Source organism: Balaenoptera musculus, chromosome 6 (assembly GCF_009873245.2).
Source record: "Balaenoptera musculus isolate JJ_BM4_2016_0621 chromosome 6, mBalMus1.pri.v3, whole genome shotgun sequence".
In the NCBI taxonomy this organism is placed as follows: domain Eukaryota; kingdom Metazoa; phylum Chordata; class Mammalia; order Artiodactyla; family Balaenopteridae; genus Balaenoptera; species Balaenoptera musculus.
In genome coordinates, this window is record NC_045790.1 from 46,159,417 (window position 1) to 46,183,111 (window position 23,695).

The 23,695-nt window shown below is 36.3% G+C and overlaps 1 protein-coding gene across 7 annotated transcripts in view; it reads left to right on the forward strand.

The window, feature by feature from the left end:
- Window positions 1–23,695, forward strand: part of HACD4 (3-hydroxyacyl-CoA dehydratase 4) — a 103,759-nt gene that overhangs the window by 14,638 nt on the left and 65,426 nt on the right. For 3 of the 7 annotated variants that reach the window (XM_036855067.1, XM_036855062.1, XM_036855066.1), the window contains exons 5-8: window positions 4,136–4,242; window positions 6,991–7,116; window positions 8,006–9,081; window positions 9,432–9,594. In XM_036855067.1, coding sequence (XP_036710962.1) covers window positions 4,136–4,242; window positions 6,991–7,116; window positions 8,006–8,088 — 316 coding nt within the window. In that variant the 3' untranslated portion in view covers window positions 8,089–9,081; window positions 9,432–9,594. Of the gene's footprint in view, window positions 1–4,135; window positions 4,243–6,990; window positions 7,117–8,005; window positions 9,082–9,431; window positions 9,595–23,695 lie in introns of those variants that run through there. The other 4 variants (XM_036855064.1, XM_036855065.1, XM_036855063.1 and 1 more) reach the window with 2 other exon arrangements.

Here is a 23,695-nt window from a genome sequence, read left to right on the forward strand (position 1 = left end):
TAACCCCTTTTCATATTATTTTATCTTGATATGGAAATGTATTTTTAGTGCTTTCCGTAATGGGCATTTCAAAGATAATGGAAACCTACCATGGTATCAAGAACAAATCATTGCATCAGGTTCCCAGCAGAAGACTTGGCTTACACCAATTTGGAATAAACCTTGCAGCTGTTGCTAATGAAAGGCGTTCTTTGCAATTGCTCTGGTATGTGTTACTTTAATAAGCAAAGCAAGACTTTTATTCTATCATAGTCACAATTTACAAAGTTGGTTTCTTAGAATTCAAGAATATTTTAAATATAGGGCCTTATCTCTCTGGGGAAAAAACACACCTCCACAAACATATTTGTATACAATTCCAGCGGGTTCAAATAACAGAAGTTCTTTCATGGACTCACTGGGAATCCTTGGACCTCAGGTTAAGAACCCTTGCTCCAGATGGTGTTATGTTTCCTTCCAATTCTAAAACTTTGTGTGTTATCTCTACTAGCAGTGGTGTAAAATTGCTGAGCCCTTTGCTCAGTGGCTCACTTTGGAGAGGCTCCTAACTGCTACTTCAAGCTCTCACAAATGAGAACTGTCCCTCCTGCTTGAAAAATCTGGATGTGGATGGGTAACAAAAGAACCCTAGCATTTTAGCTGAGGTTATATAAATTCTTTATTATATTGTCAATAACTTGGCTGAGTTAAGATATTCTAAGTAGAATGAATTTAATGAAATATTTTGTTGAATTAAAGTGACTATAATTCTTTGTTATATATAACTTAGTTATTTCTCACTTTTAACTGAAAGATTTGTGGACTTGGGGCAAACTTCAGGGAGTTTTGTAGCCCATGACTTTCTGTTTATGAGACATGGAGCCTCATCTGGGACTGTGGCTTTCTGATGTTTCATTCTCTGGTATGCCCAACTCTTTCAGTGTCGATTCAGTCTCAGATAAGCTCAGTAGACCCATTAGAGAACAAAGTGGTTTTGGCATTGAGAGTAGTATTGTGATGTGATGGAAAGACTTTTGGACACAGAAGTGGAAGATCTCAGGATGAACCTCACCTCCACTGCTTACCTGCTATATGATCTTGGGCAAATCACACAACCTTAAAAATAACAGCAATGCGATAATTCATGGACCTTAATATTTACCCTTTTAAAGTATAAAATTTGTCGATTTTAGTGTATTCAAAGACATGTGTAACCATCACCACTATCTAATTTGAGAACATTTTCATCACCCCCAAAAGAAGCCCCAAATCCATTAGCAGTCTCACCTAATTCCCTTTTCCTCCCAGCCCTGGCAACCACTAACATACTGTCTGTATGGATTTGCCTATTCTGGACATTTCATATAAATGGAATCATATAATATGTGCCTTTTGTGACTGGGTTCTTTCACTTAGCATAACGTTTTCAAGGTTTGTCCATGTTTTAACAGGTATCAGTATTTTATTTATTTTTATGGCTGAATAATATTCCATTATATTGATATACCAATTTTTATTTATTCATTTATCAGTTGGTGGACATTTGGGTTGTTTCTACTTTTTGGTCAGGAGGAATGCTGCTGTGAACATCCATGTACAAGCTTTTGTGTGCACATATGTTTTCATTTCTCTTAACTTAGGAGTGAAATTCCTAAGTACTGAACCTTTTTAAAACTCATTTTTTTCCTCTGTAAAATGGGGGCAGAATTATCTTCCCAATTTACCCTAGAATGACTTTTTGAAAAGCAACTTCCTCAACCTGATAAAAGCATCTGTGAAAACTCCACAGCTAACATGATGGTTAATGATGAAAGACTGATCTTTCTTGCAAAGATCAGGAACAAGACAACAATGTCTACTCTTGCCTCTTCTACTCAGCATTGTACTGGAAGTTCCAGGCATGGCAGTTAGGCAAGAAAATGATGTAAAAGCATCCACATTGGAAAGGAAGCAGTAAAATTATCTCTACTGGCAGATGACATGATCTTGTATATAAAAAATCATAAGGAATTCACTAAAAAATATTAGAATAAGCTAGTTCAGCAAAGTTGTAGAATACAAAATTAATATACAGTTGACCCTTGAACAATGTAAGGGTTGGGGTGCTGACCCTCCGCACAGTTGAAAATCCACATATAACTTAAAGTTGGCCCTTTGTATACAGGGTTCCTCTGTATCTTAGGTTCTGCATCTGGATTCAACCAACCCCAGATAGTGTAGTACTGTAGTATTTACTATTGAAAAAAATCTGCATATAAGTGAACCCGCTTAGTTCAAACCTGTGTTGTTCAAGGGTCAACTGTACAAAAATTAATTGTATTCTGCACATTTGCAATGGCCTATCCTAAAATAAAATTAAGAAAACAAAACATCAAAAAATAAAGTACTTAGACATAATTTAGCAAAAGATGGGCAGAACTTGTACACTAAAAACTATAAAACATTGTGCAGAGAAATTAAAGAAGATCTAAATAAATGGAAAGATATTCCGTGTTTATAGGTTGAAGACAATGTTTTTAAGATGGAACACTCCTCAAGTTGATCTACAGATTCAATGCAATGCCTATCAGAATCCCAGCTGGCTTCTTTGCGGGAGTTGAGAAGCTGATTCTAAAACTCATATGGAAACCCAAGGAACCCAGAGTAGCCAAAACAATCTCAAAAAAGAAGAACATAGTTGGAAGATTCACACTTCCCAATTTCAAAACTTATTACAAAGCAACCAAAGTTGCACACATCAAGAGTGTGATAACGGACATAAGGATATATCGTGGAATAGAATTGACAGTCCAGATATAAACTCTCAAATTTATGGTCAATTGATTTTTGACAGGATGCCAAGGTCATTAAATGGGGAAAAATAGTCTTTTGGTCAAATGGTGCTGGGACAGCTGGATATCCACATGCAAAAGAATGAATTTGGTCCTTTACTTTGCACCATACAAAAATTAACTAAATGGATTGAAAACCTAAATGGAAGAGCTAAAACTATAAAACTCTTAGAAGAAAACATAGGGGTAAATGTTTTTGATCTTGGATTTGACAATGGATTTTTAGATTTAATACCAAAAACACAAGCAACAACAACAACAAAAAGAGACAAATTGGACTTCATCAGAAGTGATTTTTAAACATATGAAAAGATTCTTACCTACTCTTGTAATAAGAGAAAAAAAATCAAAGTAGTGAGATACCATTTTTCCCTTATATTGGTAAAGAACAAAAAGTTTGATAACATGCTATGTTTGGTGAGTGCTTGCACCGCTGATGTATATTATATATAGTATATATACACATAGGTAAGTATATGCAAAAATATTTTGGAAAGAATATATGAGAAATTGGCATTGGTCATTGCCTCTGAGGAGTGGAATTAGGGTCCTGGAATGAGAGAAAGATTTACTTTTCTGCATTCATGTTTTCAAGGTTTTGAATTTTGTTTTGCCATATGTATGCACTGCCTTTTCCAGTAGTTCTAAGTATGGTCCTTGGACCAGTGGCATCAGCGTCACCTGGAACTTGTTTGTAATACAAATTTTCAGGTCCACTGAATCAGACACTCTGGAGATAGGGCCTAACAATTTGTGCTTTAGCAAGCCCTCTGAGTGATTCTGATGTATGCTTAAGCTTGAGAAATGAAAAGATTTTGACTCCTTCATCTATTACATCATAAAGGCAGGTTTAAAACCGCCTCCTATACCCAAAACAAGCTCCTAAGGCCAGTTCTTTAATTATTCACACAATATGGTACATATTTTTTTTTATTTTTTAAATTCATTACCTAGATATTTACAAGTCTGTCTGTCTTAAAAACTTAGCCTCTCTATAAAATGGGCTTGGCTTCTGAGTGAAATTGAAGTCACTATTTGAGGAAACTTGTAACTGTAATTTGCTGGGAGATAAGAGTTACATTTTTCTTTCTTCCCTCTATAATTATCCATGATCCAACCCCATAAGACAAGCCAGACTGACATGGTTCCTCTCTCTCCATTTTTTACCTCTTCTCCTGCTTACATTACAGGAAATAAAGTAAGGAATTTGCGTACTCTCCAGTTTTATCTGTGTATTCAATTACACAGTAAGGTACTTTCTTCTCCTGCTATTTCCCAGACATCAGCAGCAAATGATGTTTATGAGCAAACTTGTCTCCTTTCAGGTACACTTACAGCATGTTATCAGTCATTGGAATATCCTATGCTGTCTTGACATGGCTCAGTCAAACACTATGGATGCCGATTTATCCTTTGTGTGTTCTCGCTGAAGGTAAGAAAAGAGTGACTTTTCTGTACTGCTTACTGACAAAAGCAATCCTGTTATAATGATTCACAAAACTTTTTGATGATTAAGTTACTATTTTTGCTACTGTTCAGCTGACTCAGTGTTATCTTTCCTGGCATACTTCCCTTGATGCAAAGAAGCAAAACCTTAAAAAGTAAAGTTACGGGGGAAGCAGCTCTGCACAGTAGACAAAATATTGGATGAGGAATGAGGACATCTGAGGGCCTTTAACTTCATTAACTTGCTGAGTTTGGGTAAATCATTTAACCTCTCTAAGTCTGTTTACTCATCCAAAGGGGATTTAACATTTAGTGACTCAGTGATTATTTGTAATGCATAGAAATTCAGTTCCCCCTTGGCTGGACTAGCCTTCCCACTTACCATCTACCATGCTGCCTATTCTCTGCCAGTGACAGTTAACTCTACCTTTAGACGAGTCATTAGTTTCTCAGGGAAGCGTTCCTCAATTTCCTCATCAACATTAATTCCCCCAATGAATCTCTTTTGTAAGACCTATCTTAGTTGTAATTAGACATTTGTGTGATTCTTTGATTAATGTCTATTTCCCTCTCTAGCCTCTAAGCTCCATGGGGATCTGGAGTTGTCTTTGTTTCTTTCTTCCTTTGTCTTATGCACCCAGTATACATGCTCAATAAACAATTAATCATTAAATACAATGTGAAGTAGGCTAATTACTTAGCCTAAATGTAAACCTAAAGCTTAAAATCAAATAATTAAAAGCATCAATTTGCAAAGAGCTTGAGGATATTTGGGGAATATTTGCTTCCCTCTGTAATGGATTTAGCAGACTGGTAGGGAACTCTGAAACAGACATGATAAAAGTTTTTGAAAACCGAAGGCATAAAGAAATTAAGAGAGCACATGTTAAGTAACTAAGGGAAAACATACAGAAATATTTAACATAAAATGATGGTGACTTTGGCAATAATTATAAAGTATATATGATATAACCACACGTTGTCTATCTACCAGTGAGCAGAGAAAAGGAGCTTATATTATAGTAAATCACATTAGATATAATTTAAAGATCTGTTTTGTTTCCAAACAGACTATGCCAAAAGAATCTAGGGAATAATCTTCTTGAAAACCATAAAAAATGGATTGGCCATTTATTTGAGAACAAAATCCATCACTCATTGAAACGTTTATTTATTAAGTACATTCATTTGTTAGATAATATGAAAAATACTATAAAGAATATATAAAGGAATAAAGTAGAAATATGACTAATATTTTCCTAAAAATAGGGATGAATAAATATATAGGAAACTTTTTTTTTATTCTATAATTGTAAGCATTCTCCTTTCTTAGGAAAGCCATGTTTATATATAGTTGCCATAAAATGCATATTCTTTTATTAAAATTAGATTCATAAACTTATTCTTGCAATTAAAAAACAAAGTATATCCAGAAAAATTTTGAAAGCACATATAACAAAATATCAATAATGATTAATTCTGGGTGGTAGAGCGTAGTAATTTTATCTTTATATATTTCTATATATTTCAAATGTCCCAAAGTATAAAAACATGTAGTTAAGAAAACCTGCTTGACTTTTGATAATTCTAATATCTTTTAATAACTATAATTTCCTATCTGATAATATAAGACAAAAACCAAGTTCATATTCATAATCAAATCAACTATACTAATAAAATGCCAGAGACTTAGGTGCTGCCCATGGAAATCTTAGATGGCATGCTTTAGTGTCAGTTGCAGACCCTGTGCCGATTCCACTCTCTGGCTCTAACAGCTGTGGGCGCCTGAGTTTTCCTCTGTCTTTTTAAAAAAGGCAAATAAAAAATAATAATTTTAGACTCACAGTAAGTTGCAAAAACAGTGCATTGTTCCCATGTACCTTCACTCAGCTTACCCTGATGAGAACATCTTATATAACCATAGTACATTATCATTTTATTCCATGAAATGTTATACAAAGTCTATACATGGACACAATTTCATAGAATGTCCATCTCTTTTTATTTGACATGAGCCTCCTCCCTCAAAATAATTTAGGCCAGCATTTCTCACACGATTCCTCAGAATTTGTATTAAGTACTCCTGGGATGGGGAGGAAGAAAGAGCTATTCCAAGACCAGTTAAGCTGAGGAAATGGGTGAAACCAGTTTCTTTATTGCAGAACTTGACAGAATCTCTGCTATACCAATGTGTGTTATGAAACTCCAAGAGGAGAATATATGAAGCATTTTCCATGTTCATTCGTCTGTAACCCCTACTTGTGGCTAAGAGGACAGGTATTTTGAGATACAATTTTCTGTACTAACTACTGTGTATAAAATAAATAAGCTACAAGGATATATTATACAGCACAGGGAATGTAGCAGATATTTTATATTAACTATAAGTGGAGTATAGCCTTTAAAAATTGTGACTCACTCTGTTGTACACCGGAAGCTTATATTGTACATCAACTATACCTCAATAAAAAAAGAAACACTGTAAACTATTTTTGTGTAGGCATAATAAAGTAAAAAATGGACAAAATTCAACAAATCACACTGCTATAATGGCCTTGCCAATCTGATCACCGGATTTCTATATCAAACTATAGCTTTGGCAAAAGGATTCAGCAATTATCACAAAACAGTTGTTATCAAATTCAGAATATCCTTCAACTATGCATACATATATACACATCCCTGTAGCAAGTTAAGGAGGGAAACCTTCATGATTCCTTTTTTCTTTAAACAGCATTTGCCATCTATCAGTCACTGCCTTATTTTGAATCATTTGGCACTTACTCCACAAAGCTGCCCTTTGACTTATCCATCTATTTCCCATATGTGCTGAAAATATATCTCATGATGCTCTTTATAGGTAAGTGGCTTTTCTGTTTTGTTTTGTTTTTGTATTCTTTCTGTGCTTTTTGGTTTGTGCTGCCATCTACCTTAGTAGAAAGGTCTGTAAACATGGGAGAGATGGAAAAAGAAGGCTGACATGACGAACTAGACCTTGTTAGTAAAGTATTTAGAAGTTATAATGCTTTTTGCAGGTCATCATGAGATCAAATATATCACTGTTTGCACTGTATGAACAGGAACAGTTTTACTAGTAGAAAATGTAACTGCTTTGTGTATGAAATATAAAAGTTTTCACCACAAACACAAGCATCTACAAAGAAAATCTAGATGTCAAACTAAGTAAACTTGGCTATTTCTGGATTTCCCATTTATATCTGTTTTGTTTCCTGTTTGTTTGCCCTTATGTGCTAGCATTTCCTAGCAGGCAAGTGGGAGTAGGTGCTAAAGGCTCAAGAAAAATATATAGGACAAAAACTTACAGTTGAGAAAATCTAATCAATTAATTAATTTGTCCAGGAAATTGGGAAACAGACTTCTGTTGTTAAATTTTAGTTTCTCCAGCTCTAACCTTCACAAATCCTTAAGATAATTATTACCTCTAGAAGATAACAACTATCAGGTATGTAAGAACAACACATGAGAAGACAAATGTAAAACTTTAGGGGAAATGGAGAGAGCTAAAGAAAAGTTCCTTCCTTGCAATAAACAGAACAGTAAGATGGAGGAGTTTGCTTTACTTCCCCTTCTGCAGAAAATCTGGACTCTTTAAGTATTCCTTCTTTGAGTCTCCTTTGCAAGTGTCTTCTCCCTGGACTCCAGGCAGCACTCTATATTTCAAAACCATGGTTCTTTCCACAGAGATGGTTAATCAGTCTTAATTTTTGCCATTTCTTTCTCCACATCAGGTATGTATTTTACCTATAGTCATCTTTACTCAGAAAGAAGAGACATCCTCAGAGTCTTTCCCATTAAAAAGAAGAAAATGTGAAGCACGGCACTCTGATGTGACATAAGAAAGGAGAGGCTGTGGATTCAGCTGCAGTAAACACAACACAGGTGGAAAAATACCTAGTATTTCATAAAAATCCATGACATGCAATAATTGCTCTCCTCCCCAAAACTCTTGACATATACAGCAGTCTGTGTTTCTCACATGTTGTTTTTAGTATGTATACTCTTCACGACCTGTTTCACCAAAGCTGTGAATTTTACACAAGATAAGTTTATATTGTGTGAAGCCTGATTATTTTCCTGTAAGGTTAATGAGAAATAAGATTTTAACTGGAGTAAATTGTGTTAAACTAAGAAACCAAAGTTGCTAACCTAAATTACATCTATTTACATATATTTCTTTTCACTTCTGAGTTCCCAAGTAGCAACTGATCTGTGGGAGGGGAGTGATGTGTAATATGTTCTGTATTTTTCTAGAATAACCGATTTTATAGACAGATGTCACTGTCCCCAGAGTTAACACCCACCTTAAACATTAGACACACTTAGAAAATTAAACATTTTTCCAAACCCTGAAAGAGTATTTGTTAATATTACACAAGTTATTTAGACTTTGATGGCTTAAAAGAGGACCCTGAGGAAAACAGAGTAGACCTTCGTTTTCACAAATAATGCCCCATATTCCTTTTTAAAAAAATCTAATCAAGCCATATACATACCTTAAAGGAGATAAAAGGTACAAAAATATAGTAAATCATTTAAATAAGGCAAGAAAATTGAGAACCAGTGATGCTTCAGATTATTTATTACTGAATTATTATTGCTAATTGCTATAAATCATATATCATCACTTATACTTTTGAAAAATGCTCCTTTCTTTGAAGTTCTAAAATATATGTGAATAATTGACTAATAGAATAATTTCTGTACCTTCAGTATATCATTCACTTTTCTTGAGAGAATTATAGAATCTTATTATCCAATAACTATATAAAAAGGGTACTAAATATTTTGTGACAGTAAGAACCAGGTAATGGGGCTTCCCTGGTGGCGCAGTGGTTGAGAGTCTGCCTGCCAATGCAGGGGACACGGGTTCGAGCCCTGGTCTGGGAGGATCCCACATGCCGCGGAGCGGCTGGGCCCGTGCGCCACAACTACTGAGCCTGCGCGTCTGGAGCGTGTGCTCCGCAACAAGAGAGGCCGCAATAGCGAGAGGCCCGCGCACCGCGATGAAGAGTGGCCCCCACTTGCCGCAACTAGAGGAAGCCCTTGCGCGGAAACAAAGCCCCAACACAGCCCCCAAAAAGATAAATAAATAAATAAATAATAATTAAAGGTGCTAATAATTAAAAAAAAAAAAAAAAAAAAAAAAAGAACCAGGTAATGGAAATGTAATTATAAAAGATGGGTAATCTTATTCCCACTAAATAAAACATATGAAAAGAAACAATTGAGTATTAATAAAGGTAGTTGATATCTTTATAAAGTTAATATATTTGGATTTTTAAAATAAGTATTAAAATTATCTTTTTAAGAAGCTGTACATTTTATTTTGCTTTTGTTTTTATTGAAGTATAGTTGACTTACAATATTATGTTAGTTCAAGTGTACAGCATAGTGATTCAGTATTTTTGCAGATTATACGCCATTATAGGTTGTTATAAGATAATGAGTATAATTCCCTGTGCAATAGAGTATATCCTTGTTGCTTAACTATTTTATATATAGTAGTTTGTATCTGTTAATCCCATACCCTTAATTTGTCCCTTCCTCCATCCCTCTCCTCTTTGGTAACCACAAGTTTGTTTTCTGTGTCTGTTAGTCTATTTCTGTTTTGCATATACATTCATTTGTATTATTTGTTAGATTCCACATATAAGTGATATCATAGTGTTTGTTTTTCTCTGACTTACTTCAGTAAGTATAATATTCTCCAGGTCCATCCATGTTGCTGCAAGTGGTAGAATTTCATTCTGTTATGGTTAAGTAATTGTCCATTTTATATGTATAGTGCATCTTCTTAATCATCTGTTGGTGGGCATTTGGGTTGCTTCCATGTCTTGACTATTGTAAATAGTGCTGCCTGCTATGAACATTGGGGTGCATGTATTTTTTCGAATTAGTGTGTTCGTTTTTTCTGGATATATACACAAGAGTGGAATTGCTGGGTCATGTGGTAGTTCTATTTTTAATTTTTCTAAGGAACCTCCATACTCTTTTCTATAGTGGCTGCACCAATTTGCATTCCTACTAATAGTGTTCGAGGGTTCCCTTTTCTCCACATCCTCGCCAACATTTGTTATTTGTAGACTTTTTGAAGATGGCCATTCTGACTGGTGTGAGGTGATGTCTCATTGTGGTTTTGATTTGCATTTCTCTAATAATTAGTGATGTTGAGCATCTTTTCATGTGCCTGTTAGTCATCTGTACGTCTTCTTCAGAAAAACCTCAAAAAAAAAAAAAAAAGAAAAAGAAAAACCTCTATTCAAGTCCTGCCAGTTTTTTGATTGGATTGTTTTTTGGGATGTTGAGTTGTATGAGCTGTTTGTATATTTTGGATATTGACCCCTTGTCAGTCACATCATTTGCAAATATTTCCTCCCATTCAGTAGGTTGTCTTTTCATTTTGTTGATGGTTTCCTTTCCTGTGCAAAAGCTTTTAAGTTTAATTAGGTCCCATTTGTTTATTTTTGCTTTTGTTTTCTTTGCTTTAGGAGAAAGCAAAAAATATTGCTGATTTATGTCAAAGAGTGTTCCACCTATGTTTTCTTCTAGGAGTTTTATAGTTTCCAGTCTTAACGTTTAGGTCTTTAATCCATTTTGAGCTTATTTTTGTAATGGTGTGAGGAAATGTTCTAATCTCATTGTTTTACATGTAGCTGTCCATTTTCTCCAGCACCACTTATTAAAGAGACTGTCTTTTCTCCACTGTATAGTCTTGCCTCCTTTATCATAGATTAATTGACCATAACTGCATGGGTTTATATCTGGGCTCTCTGTTCTGTCCATTGATCTATGTGTCTTTTATGTGACAGTACCATGATGTTTTGATTATTGTAGCTTTGTAGTATAGTCTGAAGTCCTGTGGGGTGATACCTCCAGCTTTGTTCTTTTTCCTCAATATTGCTTTGGCAATTCGGGGTCTTTTGTGGTTCCATATTAATTTTAGGATTATTTGTTCTAGTTGCGTGAAAAATGTTATGGGTATTTTGATAAGGATTTCATTAAATCTGTAGATTGCTTTGGGTAGTATGGCCATTTTAACAATATTAATTCTTCTAATGTGAGAGCACAGGATATCTTTGTATTTCTTTGTATCATCTTCATTTTCCTTCATCAGTGTTTTATAGTTTTCAGAGTATAGGTCTTTCACCTCCTTGGTTAAATTTATTCCTAGGTGTTTTTCTTTTTGATGTGATTTTAAACAGGATTATTTTTTTGCTCTCTCTTTCTCATGGTTCATTATTGGTGTATAGAAAAGCAACAGATTTTTGTATATTAATCTTGTATCCTGCAACTTTACTGAATTCATTTATTCTAACAGTTTTTTGGTGGAGACTTCAGGGTTTTCTATGTATATAGTATCATGTCATCTATAAATAGTGACAGTTTTACTTCTTTCTTTACAATTTGGATGCTTTTTATTTATTTTTCTTGTCTGATTGCTGTGGCTAGGAATTCCAATACTGTGTTAAATAGAAGCAATGAGAGTGGGCATCCTTTTCTTGTTCCTGAGTTTAAAAGGAATACTTTCAGCTTTTCACCATTGAGTATTACACTGGCTGTGGGTTTCTTGTAAATGGCCTTTACTATGCTGAGATATGTTTCCTCTGTACCCACTTCAGTGAGAGTTTGTATCATGAATGGTTGTTGAATTTTGTCAAATGCTTTTTCTATGTCTATTGAGATGATCATGTGATTTTTATCTTTCCTCTTTTTTAATATGGTGTGTCACATTGATTGATTTGCATATGTTGAAACATCCTTGTGACCCTGGAATAATCCAACTTGATCATGGTATATGTTTCTTTTTAGGTATTGTTGGATTTGGTTTGCTAATGCTTTGTTGAGGATTTTTGCATCTATTTTCATCAAATATATTGGCCTATAATTTTCTCTCTTTCTTTTTGTAGTGTCTTTGGTTTTGATATCAAGGTAATGGTGGCCTCATAGAATGAATTTGAGAGTGTTCCCTCCTCTTCAATTTTTTGGAATAGTTTGAGAAAGAGCAGTATTAATTCTTCTTTATGTGTTTGGTAAAATTCCCCTGGGAAGCGGTCTGGTCCTGTACTTTTGTTTGCTGGGAGGTTTTTTATTACAGATCCAATTTCACTTCTAGTGATAGGTCTGTCAAATTATCTGTTTATTCTTGACTCAGTCTTGGCAGGCTGTATGTTTTTAGAAGTTTGTCCATTTCTCCTAGGTTGTCCAATTTGTTGGCATATAACTGTTCATGGTATTCTCTAATGATTTTTTTTGTATCTCTGTGATATGGGCTGTTATTTCTCCTCTTTCATTTTTTATTTTGTTTATTGGGTCCTCTGTCTTTTCTTCTTGGTGAGCCTGGCTTAAAGGTTTATTAATTTTGTTTATCTTTTCAAAAAACCAGCTCTTGGTTTAATTGATCTTTTCTATTGTTTTTTTTTTAACCTCTATTTTATTTATTTTGTCTCTGATCTTTATTATTTCCTTCCTTCTGTTGACTTTAGGCTTTGTTCTTCTTTTTCTAATTCTTTTAGGTGGCAGGTTTGGTTGTTTATTTGAGATTTTCCTTAGTTCTCGAGGAAGGCCTGTATTGTTATGAACTTCCCTCTGAGATCTGCTTTTCCTGCATCCCATAGATTTTGTAAAGTTGTGTTTTCATTTATGTTTGTCTCAAAGTATTTTCTGATTTCCTCTTTGATTTCATTATTGACCCATTGGTTTTTTAGTAGCATGTTGTTTAGTCTCCACATCTTTGTTCTTTTCTCATTTTTCTTTCTGTAGTTAATTTTTAGTTTCATAGTGTTGTGGTCAGAAAAAATGCTTGATATAATTTTTATCCTCTTAAATTTGTTAAAGCTTGTTTTGTGATGTAGTATGTGATCCATCCTGGGGACTGTTCCATGTGCACTTGAAAAGAATGTGTGTTCTACTTTCTTCAGATGTAATGTCCTGTAGATATCAATTAAGTGCAACAGTCTATTGTGTCATTTAAGACCTCTGTTGCCTTATTGATTTTCTGTCTGGATGATCTGTTTATTGATGTCAGTGAGGTATTAAAATCTCCTACTATTCTTGTGTTACTGTTAATTTCTCCCTTTATGTCTGTTAGTATTTACTTTATATATTTAGGTGCTCCTATATTGGGTACATATATGTCAATGAATGTAATATCCTCTTTCTGTATTGATCCCTTTATCATTATATAATGCCCTTCATGATCTTTTGGTATAGCTTTGTTTTAAAGTCTGTTTTGTCTGGTATGAGTATTGTTCGCCCTGCTTTCTTGTCATTTCTGTTTGCATGAAATATCTTTTTTCATTCCCTCACTTTGAGTTTGTGTGTGTCTTTCACCCTGAAGTGAGTCTCTTGTAGGCAGCATATAGAAAGGTCTTATTTTTTATTCATTCACCACCCTGTGTATTTTGATCAGAGCATTTAGTTCATTGACATTTAAAGTAATTATTGATAGGTATGTACTTATGGACATTTTATTACTTTTTTCCAGTTGTTTTTGTAGTTCTTCTCTGTTCATTTAGTTTCTCCCATTGTGGTTTGATAATTTTCTTTTGTAGTGTGCTTAAGTTCCTTTCTGTTTGGTTTTTGTGTATCTTTGGTAGGTTTTTGATTTGTGGGTACTATGGGTTCATTTATGTTGACTCATAATTATATCTACTTACTTTAAACTGATAGTCATTTAAGTTCAAACACATTCTAAAAGATCTACATTTTTTACTCCCCTCTCCCACATTTTGTGTTTTTGAAGCCATATTTTACATCTTCATGCTTATCCCTTTACTGTTTATTGTAGTTATAATTGCCTTTACAAATTTTTAGTTTTTTTTTTTAAACACACACACTGTATTTTATTTTTACAAGAGATAAATAAACTGACACCAAGCATTGTAAATGGATGACCACAACAAAAGCAACAAAGATTGCAATTACCAAACACGAGGCACACTCATACTATGTCATAATATTGACATTCAGTCCAGTAATCCTTCACTGTAACAGCTCCTTTACTTTGCAGTGAAAATTGTTTTGTATATTTTTTGCCTCTGAGTCCTTGTGGGATTTTTTTTTTTATTCAAACAGAAAGTCACAAAAATTATAATAATCCTCATCAGTTCACTCAGTCCCATGTAATTAATTTTTTTTTATCTTGATCTTTTGTTAGCACTTTTATGAATTCATCAGTTTTCCATTAGAGTTCTGAAAATGCTTATTCATTCAGTTCAGCAGTATAGTCAGTTACCAGAAGCCTGTACATGTCAGAGTCTTTTCCATGAATTCCTTGAAGATGAAACCCTTTTATAGAAACATTTTTGCAAAAGCATCAGAGTACACCCAGAACTGTCTGTAAATGACAAAAGACTTAAAAATGACCACAGTTAAAGATTTGATGAAAGTTCATAATAATGCAATTGACAAGGAAATTTAGTTATTTCTGAGATATACATTTTAAAGTAATAACTAGAATTATGACTTATAACATTATACCAGAACATATAAGATTTTTAGAAATTTCATGTAATGTCTGAAACATTTATATTAACATATTTCCATACAAATAACCCAAAGAAAGTTTAGTATTAGTTGTTTATTTGTTTGTTTTTTTATAGTGCAGGTTCTTATTAGTCATCAGTTTTATACACATCAGTGTATACATGTCAATCCCAATAGCCCAATTCAGCACACCACCATCCCCACCCCACTGTGGTTTTCCCCCGTTGGTGTCCATACGTTTGTTCTCTACATCTGTGTCTCAACTTCTGCCCTGCAAACTGGTTCATCTGTATCATTATTCTAGGTTCCACATACATGCGTTAATATACGATATTTGTTTTTCTCTTTCTGCCTTACATCACTCTGTATGACAGTCTCTAGATCCATCCACGTCTCAACAAATGACCCAATTTCGTTCCTTTTTATGGCTGAGTAATATTCCATTATATATATGTACCACATCTTCTTTATCCATTCGTCTGTCGATGGGCATTTAGGTTGCTTCCGTGACCTGGCTATTGTAAATAGTGCTGCAATGAACATTGGGGTGCATGTGTCTTTTTGAATTATGGTTTTCTCTGGGTATATGCCCAGTAGTGGGATTGCTGGATCATATGGTAATTTTATTTTTAGTCTTTTAAGGAACCTCCATACTGTTCTCCATAGTGGCTGTATCAATTTACCTTCCCACCAACAGTGCAAGAGGGTTCCCTTTTCTCCACACCCTCTCCAGCATTTGTTGTTTGTAGATTTTCTGATGATGCCCATTCTAACTGGTGTGAGGTGATACCTCATTGTAGTTTTGATTTGCATTTCTCTAATAATTAGTGATGTTGAGCAGCTTTTCATGTGCTTCTTGCCCATCTGTATGTCTTCTTTGGAGAAATGTCTATTTAGTTCTTCTGCTCATTTTTGGATTGGGTTGTTTGTTTCTTTAATATTGTGCTGCATGAGCTGTTTATATATTTTGGAGATTAATCCTTTGTCGTTGATTTGTTTGCAAATATTTTCTCCCATTCTGAGGGTTGTCTTTTCATCTTGTTTATGGTTTCCTTTGCTGTGCAAAAGCTTTGAACTTTCATTAGGTCCCATTTGTTTATTTTTGTTTTTATTTCCATTACTCTAGGAGGTGGATCAAAAACGATCTTGCTGTGATTTATGTCAAAGAGTGTTCTTCCTATGTTTTCCTCTAAGAGTTTTATAGTGTCCAGTCTTACATTTAGGTCTCAAATCCATTTTGAGTTTATTTTTGTGTATGGTGTTAGGGAGTGTTCTAATTTCATTCTTTTACATGTAGCTGTCCAGTTTTCCCAGCACCACTTATTGAAGAGACTGTCTTCTCCATTGTATATCTTTGCCTCCTTTGTCATAGATTACTTGACCATAGGTGCGTGGGTTTATCTCTGGGCTTTCCATCTTGTTCCATTTATCTATGTTTCTGTTTTTGTGCCAGTACCATATTGTCTTGATGACTGTAGCTTTGTAGTATAGTCTGAAGTCAGGGAGTCTGATTCCTCCAGCTCCGTTTTTTTCCCTCAAGACTGCTTTGGCTATTCGGGGTCTTTTCTGTCTCCGTACATATTTTAAGATGATTTGTTCTAGTTCCATAAAAAATGCCATTGGTAATTTGATAGGGATTGCATTGAATCTGTAGATTGCTTTGGGTAGTATAGTCATTTTCACAATATTGATTCTTCCAATCCAAGAACATGGTATATCTCTCCATCTGTTGGTATCATCTTTAATTTCTTTCATCAGTGTCTTATAGTTTTCTGCATACAGGTCTTTTGTCTCCCTAGGTAGGTTTATTCCTAGGTATTTTATTCTTTTTGTTGCAGTGGTAAATGGGAGTGTTTCCATAATTTCTCTTTTAGATTTTTCATCATTAGTGTATAGGAATGCAAGAGATTTCTGTGCATTAATTTTGTATCCTGCAACGTTACCAAATTCATTGATTAGCTCTAGTAGTTTTCTGTTGGCATCTTTTGGATTCTCTATGTATACTATCATGTCATCTGCAAACAGTGACAGTTTTACTTCTTCTTTTCCAATTTGTATTCCTTTTATTTCTTTTTCTTCTCTGATTGCTGTGGCTAGGACTTCCAAAACTATGTTGAATAATAGTGGTGAGAGTGGACATCCTTGTCTCGTTCCTGATCTTAGAGGAAATGCTTTCAGTTTTTCACCATTGAGAATGATGCTTGCTGTGGGTTTGTCATATATGGCCTTTATTATGTTAAGGTAGGTTCCCTCTATGCCCAATTTCTGGAGAGCTTTTATCATAAATGGGTGTTGAATTTTGTCAAAAGCTTTTTCTGCATCTATTGAGATGATCATATGGTTTTTCTTCTTCAATTTGTTAATATGTTGTATCACATTGATTGATTTGCGTATATTGAAGAATCCTTGCATCCTTGGGATAAATCCCACTTGATCGTGATGTATGATCCTTTTAATGTGTTGTTGGATTCTGTTTGCTAGTATTTTGTTGAGGATTTTTACATCTATATTCATCAGTGATATTGGTCTGTAATTTTCTTATTTGTAGTATCTTTGTCTGGTTTTGGTATCAGGGTGATGGTGGCCTCATAGAATGAGTTTGGGAGTGTTCCCTCCTCTGCAATTTTTTGGAAGAGTTTGAGAAGGATGGCTGTTAGCTCTTCTCTAAATGTTTGATAGAATTCACCTGTGAAGCCATCTGGTCCTGGACTTTTGTTTGTTGGAAGATTTTTAATCACAGTTTCAATTTCATTACCTGTAATTGGTCTGTTCATATTCTCTGTTTCTTCCTGATTCAGTCTTGGAAGGTTATACCTTTCTAAGAATTTGTCCATTTCTTCCAGGTTGTCCATTTTATTGGCATAGAGTTGCTTGTAGTAGTCTCTTAGGATGCTTTGTATTTCTGTGGTGTCCATCGTAACTTCTTTTTCATTTCTAACTTTATTGATTTGAGTCCTCTCCCTCTTTTTCTTGGTGAGTCTGGCTAACGGTTTATCAATTTTGTTTATCTTCTCAAAGAACCAGCTTTTAGTTTTATTGATCTTTGCTATTGTTTTCTTTGTTTCTATTTCATTTATTTCTGCTCTGATCTTTATGATTTCTTTCCTTCTGCTAACTTTGGGTTTTGCTTGTTCTTCTTTCTCTGGTTCCTTGAGGTGTAAGGTTAGATTGTTTATTTGAGATTTTTCTTCTTTCTTGATGTAGGCTTGTATAGCTATAAACTTCCCTCTTAGAACTGCTTTTGCTGCATCCCACAGGTTTTGAATTGTCGTGTTTTCATTGTCATCTGTCTCTAGGTATTTTTTGATTTCCTCTTTGATTTCTTCAGTGATCTCTTGGTTATTTAGTAACGTATTGTTTAGCCTCCATGTGTTTGTCTTTTTTACGTTTTTTTCCCCTGTAATTCATTTCTAATCTCATAGTGTTGTGGTCAGAAAAGATGCTTGATATGAGTTCAATTTTCTTAAATTTACTGAGGCTTGATTTGTGACCCAAGATGTGATCTCTCCTGGAAAATGTTCCATGTGCACTTGAGAAGAAAGTGTAATCTGCTGTTTTGGGATGGAATGTCCTATAAATATCAATTAAATCTATCTGGTCTATTGTGTCATTTAAAGCTTCTGTTTCCTTATTTATTTTCATTTTGGATGATCTGTCCATTGGTGTAAGTAGGTGTTAAAGTCCCCCACTATTATTGTGTTACTGTTGATTTCCTCTTTTATAGCTGTTAGCAGTTGCCTTATGTATTGAGGTGCTCCTATGTTGGGTGCATATATATTTATAATTGTTATATCTTCTTCTTGGATTAATCCCTTTATCATTTGTAGTGTCCTTCCTTGTTTCTTGTAACATTCTTTATTTTAAAGTGTATTTGATATGGGTATAGCTACTCCAGCTTTCTTTTGATTTCCTTTTGCATGGAATATCTTTTTCCATCCCCTCACTTTCAGTCTGTATGTGTCCCTAGGTCTGAAGTGGGTCTCTTGCAGACAGCATATATATGGGTCTTGTTTTTGTATCCATTCAGCAAGCCTGTGTCTTTTGGTTGGAGCATTTAATCCATTCACGTTTAAGGTAATTATTGATATGTATGTTCCTATGACCATTTTCTTAATTGTTTTTGGTTTGTTTTTGTAGGTTCTTTTCTTCCCTTGTGTTTCCCACTTAGAGAAGTTCCTTTAGCATTTGTTTAGCATTTGTAGAGCTGGTTTGATGGTGCTGAATTCTCTCAGCTTTTGCTTGTCTGTAAAGCTTTTGATTTCTCCATCGAATCTGAATGAGATCCTTGCTGGGTAGAGTAATCTTGGTTGTAGGTTCTTCCCTTTCATCACTTTAAGTATATCATGCCAGTCCCTTCTGGCTTGTAGAGTTTCTGCTGAGAAGTCAGCTGTTAACCTTATGGGAGTTCCCTTGTATGTTATTTGTCGTTTTTCCCTTGGTGCTTTCACTAATTTTTCTTTGTCTTTAATTTTTGCCAATTTGATTACTATGTGTCTTGGCATGTTTCTCCTTCGGTTTATCCTGTATGGGACTCTCTGCACTTCCTGGACTTGGGTGGCTATTTCCTTTCCCATGTTTGGGAAGTTTTCAACTATAATCTCCTGAAATATTTTCTCTGGTCCTTTCTCTCTCTCTTCTCCTTCTGGGACCCCTATAATGCGAATGTTGTTGCATTTAATGCTGTCCCAGAGGTCTCTTAGGCTGTCTTCATTTCTTTTCATTCTTTTTTTGTTATTCTGTTCTGCAGCAGTGAATTCCACCATTCTGTCTTCCAGGTCACTTATCCATTCTTCTGCCTCAGTTATTCTGCTACTGATTTTTTCTAGTGTAGTTTTCGTTTCAGTTATTGTATTGTTCATCTGTGTTTGTTTGTTCTTTAATTCTTCTAGGTCTTTGTTAAACATTTCTTGCATCTTCTCAATCTTTGCCTCCATTGTTTTTCCGAGGTCCTGGATCATCTTCACTATCATTATTCTGAATTCTTTTTCTGGAAGGTTGCCTATCTTCACTTCATTAGTTGTTTTTCTGGGGTTTTATCTTGTTCCTTCATCTGGTACATAGCCCTCTGCCTTTTCATCTTGTCTGTCTTTCTGTGAATGTGGTTTTTGTTCCACAGGCTACAGGATTGTAGTTCTTCTTGCTTCTGCTGTCTGCCCTCTGGTGGTTGAGGCTATCTAAGAGGCTTGATGGGAGGGACTGGTTGTGGGTAGAGCTGACTGTTGCTCTGGTGGGCAGAGCTCAGAAAAGCTTTAATCCACTTGACTGTTGATGGGTGGCGCTGGGTTCCCTCCCTGTTGGTTGTTTGGCCTGAGGCAACCCAACACTGGAGCCTACCTGGGCTCTTTGGTGGGGCTAATGACATATTCTGGGAGGGCTCACGCCAAGGAGTACTTCCCAGAACTTCTGCTGCCAGTGTCCTTGTCCCCACAGTGAAACAGAGCCACCCCCCGCCTCTGCAGGAGACCCTCCAACACTAGCAGGTAGGTCTGGTTCAGTCTCCCCTGGGGTCACTGCTCCTTCCCCTGGGTCCCGATGTGCACACTACTTTGTGTGTGCCTTCCAAGAGTGGAGTCTCTGTTTCCTCCTGTCCTGTCGAAGTTCTGCAATCAATTCCTACTAGCTTCAAAGTCTGATTCTCTAGGAATTCCTCCTCCCGTTGCCGGACCCCCAGGTTGGGAAGCCTGACGTGGGGCTCAGAACCTTCACTCCAGTGGGTGGACTTCTGTGGTATAAGTGTTCGCCAGTCTGTGAGTCACCCACTCACCAGTTATGGGATTTGATTTTACTGTGATTGCGCCCCTCCTACCGTCTCATTGTGGCTTCTCCTTTGTCTTTGCATGTTGGGTATCTTTTTTGGTGAGTTCCAGTGTCTTCCTGTCGATGATTGTCTAGCAGGTAGTTGTGATTCTGGTGTTCTCACAAGAGGGATTGAGAGCACATCCTACTCTGCCATCTTGGTTCCTCCTCCCCCAACGTTTTAGTTTTTAATCTACATACTGACTTATTCAAGTGATCTTCGATCCTTATTATATATTTGCCTTTCTTATTGGGATTTTCCTATATATTCTTACTTCTTTTCCATTTAGAGTAGACCCTTCACATTTCATTTAAGGTGGGTTTAGTATTGCTGAATTCTTTTAGTTTCTGCTTGTCTGAGAAGTTCTTCATCTCTCCTATTCTAAATGATAATCTTGCTGGGTAGAGAATCCTAGGTTGTAGGTTTTTCCTCTTTCAGGGCTTTGAATGTATCATGCCACTCCCTTCCTCCCTTCTGGCCTACAAAGTTTCTGCAGAGAAATCAGCTGATAGCCTTATCAGTGTTCCCTTGTATATGACTCTGTTTTTCTCTTGCTGCCTTTAGAATTCTCCCTTTAACTTTTGCCATTTTATTTATGTCTTGGTGTGAGTCTGTTGGGGTTCTTCTTGTTTGGGACCCTTTGTGATTCCTGTACAAGGATATCTGTTTCCTTCTTTAGGTTTGGGAAGTTTTCAGCAATAATTTCTTTAAATATGTTTTTGATCCCCTTCTCTCTCTCTTCTCCTTCTGGAACCTCTGTAATGTGAATGTTGGCACTTTTTATGTTATCCCATAGATCTTGTGTGTTGCTTTGTTTTTTTTTTCATTTGTCTTTCTGTCTGCTGTTCTGACTGGGTGATTTCTATTACTCTATCTTCCAGGTCACTTATGCGTTCTTGTGTCATTTAGTCTGAGATTCAGTGCTTCTAGAGTGCTTTATCAAAACTAGGCAAAAATCCAAACAGATAGTTATTTATTTTTGATTCGATTTTTGATTGGGTCTTCTTTATAGTTTCTAGTTCCTCGTTAAAATTATCTGTGCTTAGATCAATTCTCTTTCCTAATTCAGTTATCATTTTTATTACCAATGTTTTCAACTCATTGTCTGGTAGACTGATTATCTCTGTTTCATTATTTTTTCAGGGCTTTTTCAATTGAGTGTAGTTCCTCTTCCATTTCACTTAGCTATCTCTGTCTCTATGAATTTTGGTGGAACATTTATATATTATGGTCTTGAAGGGGCGTTTTTATGTGGTAGTGTCCCTAAATAGACTGTGTGTGCCCAGTGTCTTTGTTGTGGACACCAGTCACATCTTTCCTCAGGGTGTGCTGGTCACTATCAGCTTGGTAGGGTGTGTGGCTGGTGTTGAAGGAACTAGAGTCTGTGCAGGGTGTGAGGCGGGACTTCCTCTCTGCTCATTGGCCATCAGTGCCCTGTCACGGGCAGGTCTGCTCCCAAGTTGCTAGAGCAGAAGCCCTAAGGGTTGGGTCTGAGCTGGTTCTGTTCTCTTTAAATGTTGTGTTTTTCCTTCTCCCTCCACTGGGGCCTTTGCCCCAAAGGAGGGGAGTGCTGAAATAAGTGGGGCTTATGTACTTACGGAGGTACAATGCACTACCTGTGTAGGTGTCTCTGGCTCTGCTCAGACACAGCCCAAGGGTGCATCTTTTCCCCTGTTGTGGTAGTCCCAGATCTAGTGCTATGTTGTGGCATGGTGTGGGCAGTGTCAGAGCATTTGCTCAGCTTGAGTGGGGATCATGGTGTGTTGGTCACAGGAATTCTAGCAGCTGCACTGCTGTCAGAAGTCTGGGCTTCTGGGGTGCTGTTTGAGTCAGCACCAACAACAGCTGCTGCTGCACCACCTGGACCTCATCCCATGCCCCCCAGTTCACCTCTGCATCCCTAGGTTGAGTCTTTTCCCAGGAACTGGCTGCCCTAGATCCAGTGCCAAGCTGTGTTGTGGAGTGGATGCTACCTCACCACACTCCCCAATCACTCAGCTTGGACTGGGGAGTGTGATGAGATAGCAAATACTAAGGCAGACCTCTCTTAGCTCTGTCTGTTGGCAAGCCAGCCCCTGTGCACTCCTCACGAGTGGAGTCTAGGCTTCTCCAGCTTTTCTATCCATCCTAGCATTTCTCCAAGCAGCCAAGGGGGCTTGTCTCCTCCATGTAGGACCCCAGGATTGGGATGCCCAGTCGTGGCTCTTCCATCTTACTCCCAAAGGTGAGCGTCTGCCTGTGTAATCTCCATTTTCCTCTTAGTCCCCTCCCAGGGGCACAGGTTTTTCTTCAATGTTTTTCTTCCCATTCTACCCAATTACATAAGTATCTTTCTTGCAGCCTTGGTTGTATAGGAGTTTTTCTGCCAGTTTCCAGTTAGTTTTGCATGAGAATTGTTCTACATATAGAGGTATATTTTTTTAAAACATCTTTATTGGAGTATAATTGCTTTACAATGGTGTGTTAGTTTCTGCTTTATAACAAAGTGAATCAGTTATACATATACATATGTTCCCATATCTCTTCCCTCTTGCATCTACCTCCCTCCCACCCTCCCTATCCCAGCCCTCTAGGTGATCTGAGCTGATCTCCCTGTGCTATGCGGCTGTTTCCCACTAGCTATCTATTTTACATTTGGTAGTGTATATATGTCCATGACATTCTCTCACCCTGTCACATCTCACCCCTCCCCCTCCCCGTATCCTCAAGTCCATTCTCTAGTAGGTCTGTGTCTTTATTCCCGTCTTGCCACTAGTTTCTTCATGACCTTTTTTTTTTTCCTTAGATTCCATATATATGTGTTAGCATACTGCATTTGTTTTTCTCTTTCTGACTTACTTCACTCTGTATGACAGACTCTAACTCCATCCACCTCATTACAAATACCTCCATTTCATTTCTTTTTATGGCTGAGTAATATTCCATTGTATATATGTGCCACATCTTTAGCCATTCATCCGATGATGGACACTTAGGTTGCTTCCAGGTCCTGGCTATTGTAAATAGAGCTGCAATGAACATTTTGGTACATGACTCTTTTTGAATTATGGTTTTCTCAGGGTATATGCCCAGTAGTGGGATTGCTGGGTCATATGGTAGTTCTATTTTTAGTTTTTTAAGGAACCTCCATACTGCT